The sequence below is a fragment of the Camelus ferus genome, chromosome 9, assembly GCF_009834535.1.
Source record: "Camelus ferus isolate YT-003-E chromosome 9, BCGSAC_Cfer_1.0, whole genome shotgun sequence".
Lineage (NCBI taxonomy): Eukaryota > Metazoa > Chordata > Mammalia > Artiodactyla > Camelidae > Camelus > Camelus ferus.
This window is the reverse complement of record NC_045704.1, coordinates 7,464,136-7,473,601: the sequence shown is the minus strand read 5'-3', so window position 1 is coordinate 7,473,601 and position 9,466 is coordinate 7,464,136. Positions and strand designations below refer to the sequence as shown.

General features: G+C 47.8%; 1 protein-coding gene across 1 annotated transcript in view; it reads left to right on the top strand.

Moving 5' to 3' along the window:
- The first annotated feature begins 416 nt into the window (after positions 1–416).
- The window catches only part of LOC102523173 (zinc finger protein 211-like), a 90,903-nt gene continuing 81,853 nt past the window's right edge, over positions 417–9,466 (top strand). Inside the window, exons 1-4 of the mRNA XM_032487466.1 lie at positions 417–856; positions 1,473–1,511; positions 2,146–2,272; positions 6,303–7,987. Of these exons, the coding sequence (XP_032343357.1) occupies positions 1,479–1,511; positions 2,146–2,272; positions 6,303–7,600 (1,458 nt within the window). The 5' untranslated portion in view covers positions 417–856; positions 1,473–1,478 and the 3' untranslated portion in view covers positions 7,601–7,987. The remainder of the gene's footprint in view (positions 857–1,472; positions 1,512–2,145; positions 2,273–6,302; positions 7,988–9,466) is intronic.

The following is a 9,466-nucleotide window of genomic DNA, read 5'->3' as shown; positions in this document are numbered from 1 at the left end:
CATTGAGTAACAAGAAGCCCAGATCCCACTGTAGACATCTGCTTCACAGCTGCACATATGCCTCGTCTTCTTACTGTGGACCCGTGACTTTTTTCTTGTTCTTAAAGTCCTTGTGAAAACATACTAAGCTCACAAAAATGACTATAACGCCTCACTCTGCGCGCATTTAAAGAGCGATAAGATAATGTATAAGCACCTGCCGCTACCGGCCGGCGTTCACTATATACTTGCTAGAGAGAATTACTCTGTTCACTGGAGACGGCTTCACGTCTGAACACTTGAGAGCTCAATAGGATCGAAGGCTTTATAAGCGCACTTCCGCGTCCCCTCAAACAGGCCTTCCTCCCCTTTGAGAGGAAGCGAAGCTTCTCCCCGACCTGGAAGAACAGGGCGGTCCTTTCTGAGCCGCTGCAGGGAGCCGCTGGCCCCTTTTCCTGAGAGAGAGGCGCTTCGCGTCCCCGGGGGAGGCCTGTGTGGCTGGAGGAACTCCACTACCCAGAGAGCTCCGCGTTGAGCGGCAGAGGCGCACACCCAGTCAACATCCAGAGAGCCGGCATTTCCGTGAGGGCGCGCCAGATGAAGGCGGGACTTCCGGTGTTTCCGTGGCGGTCATTTTGGCGGTTCTCGGGGTGGGAAGGTTGGGAGCGTCCGGTGGGCTCCGAGGTGACAGACAGAGAAGGCTCGAGAAGAGGCTTCGTCCCCAGAGAATAGAGGCGATTGTAGGGTCTGGGACATCGCCGCCCGCGAGGCCGGCCTGGGGACGTTGGTGCCGTGTCCTCCCGGGACGCTCGACTGTCAGCTCTCGGCTCCGCCCGTTGCTCCGGTGGCGGCGGCCGCGCTGAGGGACCCGCCTCAGGTAAACGCGCGTCCTCCGGGCCCGCACCGCCCTCTCCCGCCGGACACTAGAGCCCCGAGTGCGGGGCGCCTGCTCGCGTGCCTGCGGCCCGGGCGCCGGGGTCCAGGCCGGGGAGGCGGCCGCGGGTGGGGCCGTGTTTCTGACAGACGGCGTGACGGCGCGGGGACGGGCCCCCAGGCGGGGGGACCTGCAGGTGTGGAGGCCTGGAGGTCGGACAGCCCGGAACGTTCGGGAAACCTGGGGCCCACGTTGCTTCTGCGAGGGGCAGAGGTGGTAGAGTCGCAGCTGCAGTGGCAGGTGGAGGAGTTTTACCTTCCTTGTGGGGCCCTGGGAACCTTGGAAAGTTTTGAGGAGGAGAGACCTGACCTGAGTTAGGCTTGAAAAATCTCCCAACGGCTGTTCAGTAGAAGAACAAATTGTATGGCTGATGAGGACATTGAGGCAGAGGGGGGTTGATGGTTGTTCGAAGGACACACAACTGCTGAGAGACCCTACCGAGGTTAGACGGTCGGCCCGGAGTTACCTGGCTCCGGTGCCCACCACGGGTACAGGGAAGGCCTGAGCCCCTGGCAAGTTTCCATGCTGACATCCCTCTAAGACCTGCCTCTTCCCGCAGGTTTCCATGGATGCAGAAGTGGTTTTGGAAGCTATACAGGTAAGTGGAGGTGTCCTCGTTTCTCACTGTTTTCTCCAAACCCCTGTTTTCTCCAAATTTGCGTTGTCGTGAGACTTGTCACCTACCATTTTCCCGGCCCTTGAGGGTGGAGGCCCCGGAGAATCGTAGCTCAGGGTCCTGAGTGGAGTCCAGGGCTTACATGGAAGGGTTCCCATTTCAGGCCGCGAATGGAAAGAGATGTGGAAGCTTATCACAAAAATGGGAAGTCCTTGCAGGTGGGACTGAGCTGGTTCAGGGAATTGCAGGTCTCCTTTCTTTCTGGTGAGAAGGAGGTGGTTGTGGGGAGGAAGCGTCAGACTTGGAACAAGTGCCTGTGAAGTTAGGCATCTGTTCTGGAGGTAGTGGATCAGACGTCTGGGTCGGATGGGAGAGATGATCTCATCGTCTAGGTCTTAACAGGCTCCATATGGCTGCGGAATGGACGTTAGCGTGAGCAGAGTGGTTAATGGGAGTGGGAGGAGAGAGCAGACACCAAATGGCACCAGGGTCTGGGATCTCCTCTGATTCGGGCATCTTAGGAGGAGGAAGGCCATGGGGTGGATGTGTGAGGAGATGGATTGTGGGTGTTGAGGAATGAGACCGTTCGTGGTTTCATCTGTCTGTCTCCTGGCAGGGAAGTGTGACCTTTGAGGACGTGGCCCTGTATTTCTCCTGGGAGGAGTGGGATCTCCTTGATGAAGCTCAGAGATGCCTGTACCACGATGTGATGCTGGAGAACCTGGCACTGACATCCTCACTGGGTAAGCGCTTACAGCTGCCCCTATGCCCTGGGCAAGCCTCTGCCTTTCTCTGTTCTCCAGGGGTAAGTATGTCCTCATTGAAGCCACGGGCACTGCTTCCTTCCCCAGCTCCCTGGGTATGTGCTGTTAACTGGGGCTGGGCTGAGTACATGCCTACTTCTCATCCTTTATCACTGCAACACCTGCTGCCACACAGCCTCACTGGGAAGGCTTGGGTGTCACTATTCTTTAGTTCATCCTGATGGATCCCACCTGTCTTGCCCTCCGTTGCTGGGTGACTGTCTAGCTCCATGGCACCCTAGTATCATGCCCTTCCTATAGCTCACCTTTATTTGTGTCTGACTTGTAGTCACTTACATAGTCACTCCTTACACAAACGTTCTTGCGAGATTCCTTAGCTCAGGTTCTTTTTACCGGCTTCAATTGTGGCAAAATACACATGACAAAACATTTACCACCTCTAAGTGGCGTTTAGTACCTTCTCTGTGCAGCCATCACCATCGTGCGTCCACCAAAGGTTTTCATCTTCCAAACTGAAGCTCTGTACCCATTAAACAGTAGCCGCCCCCCTCCACCCCCAGCCGTCATTCTACTTCTATGAATTTAACTGCTCTGGGTGTCTCATATAGGTGGAATTACACAGTAGTTGTCCTTTCATGTCTGCCTTATTTCACTTAGTAGTAACATCTTGAGATTCTTCTGTGTTGTAGCATGTGTCTGAATTTCCTTCCTTTTTATGTCTGAATACTATTCTGTCGTGTGTCTGTACCACGTTCTGTTTACCCATTATTCCACCAGTGGACACTTCGGTGCTCCCCCTTTTGGCTCTTGTGAATAATGCAGTTGTGAACATGAGTATACAGATACCTTTTAGTGTCCCTGCTTCAGTTCCTTTGGAATTGGACCCAGAACTGGAATTGCTGTTATGATAGTTCTGTTTTTAACTTTTTTGAAGAACCACCACACTGTTTTCTATAGCAGCTGCACAGAGGTTCCGGTTTCTTCTATTCTTACTGACAACTCCTCTTTTATAAGGAGGAGGTGTTAACCATCCTAATGGGTGTGAAGTGGTATCTCCTTGTGGTTTTGATTTGCATTTCCCTCGGGCCTAGTGATGTTGAGCATCTTTTCACATGCTTCTTGCCCATTTGTGTATCTTCTCTGGAGAAATATGTATTCAGGTCTTTGGCCAATTGTTGAATCCGGTTGCTTGGGTTTTTGGCTGTTTGAATTTTAGGAATTCTCTATATATCCTGGATATTAATCCTCTATCAGATATGTGGTTTGCAAATATCTTCTCCCATTCTGTGAGTTGGCTTTTTACTGTGTTCATAGCATCCTTTGATGTACCAAAGTTTTTCAGTTTGATGAAGTCCAATTTGTCTGTTTTTGACTGTTGCTTGTGTCCTTGGTGTCATATCCAAGGAGTCATTGCCAAATGCAGTGTCATGAAGCTTTCCTTCTATTTTTTTTAAGAGTTCTATAGTTGTAGCCCTTAAGTTGAGACCTTTGATCCATTCCGAGTTAATTTATGTATATACAGTATCCATCCAACTTCATTCTTATGCATGTGGATATTCAGTTTTCCCAGCATCATGGGCCTAAAAGTCTGTCCTTCCCCGTTGAATGGTCTTGGCCTCCTTGTTGACAATCATTTGACCACATATGTGAGAGCTTATTTGTGAGCTCTCTATTCTGTTCCATTGTTCTGTATGCCTGTCTTTATGCCAGCCATACAACTGTTTTGATCACTATAGTTTTGCAGTAATATTTGAAATTTAAAAGTGTGTCTCCTCCAACTTTGTTGTTTTTCAAGATTATTTTGGCTACTTGGTGTCCTTGAGATTCCATATGAATTTTAGGATGAATTTTTCCATATCTGCAGAAGACGCCTTTGTAATTTTGATAGCAGTTGTGTTGAGTCTGTAGATGACTCGGATAGTGTTGACATCTTCACAGTGTTAAGTCTTCCAATCCGTGAGCATAAAAGTCTTTCCATTTATTGTCTGTAATTTTTTGGACCAATGTTTTGTAGTTTTTAGTGTACAAGCCTTACTTCCTTGGTTAAGTTTATTTCTACATATTTTAGTCTTTAGATAGATACTTTTATTTTTTATTTTTTAATTTAATTTTGTTGATTTATTTATTTCTCTGGGTTTTTTGGGGGGGAGGGAGGTAATTAGGTTTGTTTGTTTGTTTATGGAGGAGGTACTGGGGTTTGAACCCAGGACCTCAAGCATGCTAAACGTGCACTCTGCCATTTGAGGTATACCCCCGACCCTAGATAGATACTTTACAAGTGGAATTGTTTTCCTAGTTTCCTGTTCGGATTGTTCATTGTTAGTGTACAGAAATATAACTGCTTTTTTTCATTTTATGTCTGTATCCCCTTCCTTTGCTGAGTTCTTTTATTCTAACAGTTTTGTGGTGGAATCTTTAAGATTTCTTGAGCTGTGATAATCCTATTTCCTTCTCTATTGGATGCCTTTTATTTCTCTTTCTTGCCTAATTGCTCTTTCTAGAATTTCCAGTACTGTATTGAAGAGTAGTGGTGGAAACTGGTATCCTTTTCTTATTCCTGATCATAGTGGAATAGTTTTCATTCTTTCACCATCAAGTGTGATATTTGCCCTACGCTTTAAATTTTTTACTTTTATTATGGAAGGCTGGTTTCCTTCAGTTCATAGTTTGTTGAGTATTTCCATGATGAAAGGGTTTTAAACTTTTTTGGATGGTTTTATCGCACTGATTGAGGTGATAGATTTTTTCCCTTTTGTTGTTAATGTGACATGTTATATAGATCAAATTTTGTGTGTTGAACAATCCTGGCATTTTAGAAATAAATGCTAGCTTTTCATTTTGTATAATTTTTTCACTGTGTTGCTAAATAGAGTTTGCTGGTATTTTCTCGATTCCTTTAGCCCCAGTAATCATCAGTTCTGTTGGTCTGTAGGTTTCTTCTCTTGTAGTGTCTTTGTCTGTGTTTGATGTCATGGTAGTGGTGAAAGCTGCAGTTGACCAAAATTAAAGCAACTTGGCGTTGCAAAGTAGTCACATCAGATAGATGCTACCAGTGCAGTTGTCGTCCAGGTAGGAAACACCTGCTTTTACTACTCTGCCATCTTCCCTCTAGCCGCGCCCACAGGTACCTAGTATTTCAAAGTATCTTTCTGGTGGTCTGTTGTGTGCTGAGTTGTCTGGGCGAGTATTGTGACTTGTCCTGTCCTTCCCTTAGGTTTGGATCATCCTGATCTCCTGCAGCTCCCCAGCTGGGGCTACAGGAAGAGTCCCCTGTGCTTCCCAGGATGGACATGACTCCATTCTGAACCAGATGGGCCCAGAGGGGACCTGACCCAGATGCATGGCAGCTGGGGGAGGCCGTGAATTCAGGGTTTGGTTGAAATATATCAGGAACCTGTCCTGTTTTACTTGGGTTTCAGTGCTGCCACACCAGTGGCCCCACCTCACCTCTACCTTCCCTTCTCCATTCTTTGACACTTTGCTGACTTGTCATTTCTATCGTCATTTTATGGCTCTTCCGGGTGAGAGCTACTCCCCATCTCTGCACTGCTTATCTCACTCACTCCTCAGCTCTTCCCTCCTCAGTGCTATCCCAGTTTGTTGTGTCCTGCGGTGTACATGCATCTAATAATCCTTGAACACGTGTTGACCATTTTTCAGTCAGATTTTTCTGGGCCTGAAGTAGACTTCTCCATAGCATCACATGTCACCAGCAGATACAATCCTGCTGCGAGTCACGGACAGAAGAATGAGCTGTAGAACGTGCCTTTCCCTCTCGGCCCCACCCTGTCCTAGTGTCCTGTGCCTGGTGAGGCCTGCACCTTTCTGTGACCTTAGGGACCCAGTGGTGCACACCAGCTGCTTCCTCAAGCTGAAGGAACTTCCCCAACTCTTTCCCTGAAAACGGGTTCATGGACTGATTGTTTCACGTGCCAGATTACACGTGTGGTGGTTTTGCTCCCTTGCAGTGGACTGAACTTGTACTTCACCGTCACTTCTCTGCTTTCAGGTTGTTGGCATGGAGTGCGAGATAAGGAAGCACCTTCTGAACAGACCGTTTCTGTAGAAGGAGTGTCACAGATCAGGACTGTCAAGGCAGGTTCATCTCCCCAGAAGGCCCAGCCCTTTGAGATGTGTGGCCCAGTCCTGAGAGAGATTTTGCACTTGCCTGAGCACCAGGGAACACATCTTGGGCAGAAACCGTACACGTGCGGGAGTCAACTTTATTTCACTGCCAACCTTCAACAGCACCAGGGGCAGCACATTAGAAGGATACCCTACAGAAGTTCTGTGGCTGGAGCCTTGTTTGTAGAGAGCTGCACGACCCGTGTGTCAGGGAAATCCTCTTCCTGTGGGGAGATTGGGAAGGACTTCTTAGCCAGCATGGGCTTTCTCCATCAACCGGCCACTCTCAGTGAGAAGGCAAACAGCGGTGATGCCTGTGAGGGTGTCTTTCACAGCGGAAGAACGCGTCAGAACTGGGGAGGAGGCAAGAAAGCCGTCACCTGCACCGGCACGCTTGTTGACCAGAGAGCCCTCACTGCAGAAGGGCTTTATGAGTGCAGCAGGTGTGGAAAAGCCTGCACCCGGAGATGTAACCTCATTCAGCACCAGAAAGTCCACACAGGAGAAAGGCCTTATGACTGCAATGAATGTGGGAAGTCCTTTACCTACCTCTCGAGCTTTATTATACATCAGAGAGTCCACACTGGAGAAAGGCCTTATAAATATAGGGAATGTGAAATATCTTTTAGTCCAAGATCCAAATTCATTCAATATCAGAGAGGAAACCCTGGAGAACGGCCTCATCAATGTGGTGAATGTGGAAAATCCTTTAGCCGAAGCTCTACCCTCATTCACCACAGGAGACTTCATACTGGAGAGAGGCCATATGAATGCAGTAAGTGTGGGAAATCCTTTAAGCAAAGCTCCAGCCTCAGTTCACATCGGAAAGTCCACACGGGAGAAAGGCCTTATGAGTGTAGCGAATGTGGGAAATCCTTTAGCTGCAAATCTAACCTCATTATCCACCTAAGAGTTCACACTGGAGAAAGGCCTTATGAATGTCAGGAGTGTGGAAAATCCTTTAGCTGCAAATCTAACCTTATTAACCACCTGAGAGTTCACACTGGAGAAAGGCCTTATGATTGTGGAGAGTGTGGAAAGTCCTTTAGTCAAAGATCCGTCCTCATTCAACATCAGAGAATTCATAGTGGAGAAAGGCCTTATGAGTGCAATGAATGTGGGAAATCTTTTAGCCGAAAGTTTAGCCTCATTTACCATCAGAGAGTTCACACTGGAGAATGACCTCATGAGTGAAAGGAACATGGGAAATCTTAGCTACAATTGCAAACTCATTAAACACTTAAGTGTTCACACTGGAGAAAGGCCTTATGAGTGTGGGACGTGTGGAAAATCCTTTAGCCAAAGTTCTGCTGTCATTCAACACCAAAGAGTTCACACCAGCAAAAAGTCCTGAGTGCAGTTAATGTGGGAAAAATCCTTCAGCTGCTAATCTGACCTCATTCAATACCAGAGACTTCACACTAGTGGAAAACCTAGATATGCTGGCATCTACAGTTTCCTGCTAGTGTATTTGCACTGGTGAAGAGAAGTTGGAGTGAGAGCCATCTACCTGAAGTAAAGCCCATACTTCTGAAAATCCACCGTGGGAAGATTCACCTTAAGGTCCAGGTATGTGAGAATCTTTCAGGAGTTGTGTTACACCTTCTTACCTGCCCAGGACCCTTGCCAGATTTATGTCACTGCCAGTTCTTTGGCAGGATTCATTTCACCTCTATCACCTGGCAGGTCCACACAGTGTGCAAAAGTTAGGTCCCAACATTCTCAGGGTGCTGACTTCTGTCCCATCCCCGTTTGCAGGGGGAAATAAGAGTGGTCTCAGGCCGTGTGGGGTCCTCATTCCTGTCTCATTTCCAGGTTAGGGCATGGACTGGCTCATTTTAGGTCCAGTGGACCTGATCTGAATTCTGTTGGTGATTTTCCAGGAAGGACTGCATTTTCAAGGATATGTCAGTTTCTGGGGACACTTATCTTGAATTTTCCCAGCCTCCAGGTCACCAACTGCATGCCTCATGTTTGTTTGCATTTTGTAATAATAAAGGCACTAATGTTTAAGCCACCTCTGACCTTCAGGTTCTGTTCCTGGGTGGTGAGCTGAAAACAGCTGGGCTCTACCAGCATTAGGGACTGCACAGCTTTCACGGGGTCCTGTGTGGTGTGCCTCAGACACGTCAGGGTGATTGAAGAATGTAGGTCTCTTTCTGGCTTTAGCCCCGAGTACATTGTTGCCCAGGGTCTCCTAGGAAGGACTGCCGAGTTTTGTGGTCCTCATTTGTGGACTTGGTGTCAGGGTTCTTTGTGAGCTCAGTGAACACCCTGAGGAGCCAGGAAGTTGTGACACCCTCCCGTGCTTCTGGGAACAAAATGGATTGTTTTTCTTGGTCACGGTGAGTATCACGTAATGCTCAGCAGTTGCCCTGCAAAAGAACCACATGCCCTGATCCCCAGTCCCCAGAATTCACTAGATAGTGCCACTGAAAGACTGAAGGGCCAAGGGGGAGCATGCTGGTAAAGTGCCACTGGAGCAGAGGAGATGGCGGGGAAGTAGGTGGGGTGCCCCTGCTCACACTGCATCCACAGATGCTCCAGTGAGTGTGACTGTGCAGTATCAGTGTGCACAGATGCACAGAAATCCTCAGGACCTCCAGGCATGTGTGTCTTTTGTGGCTGAGGTCATTGTCAGAGAAAATACGCTATTGCTTTTGTGGATTCCTGTAGTCTCTCTGGAATGTTCAGGAAAGGCCATTGCTAAGCAGGCAGAGAAACTAGCATAGAGAGAAAGGAGATGCCTTTGTTCACATTGTGGCTTTGTCACCAGCCAGCATTCCTGCTAACTCAGGGGGAAGGGATCCATTCCTCATCAGTATTTGCTACCACTAAGGCAAGGGTGCTTCTCCAAGGTCATTAGAAAAGAGAAGCAAGAAAAAAAAGAAAGAATACACACACACACACACACACACACAAATATTTGAATTACTCTGCTGTACACCAGAAACTAATGCAGCATTGTAAATCAACTATAGTTCAATTTTTTAAAAAAAGAAAAGAGGCAGTAAAGGATTGCCAGACCTGATTTTCTGAAGAGTGGGA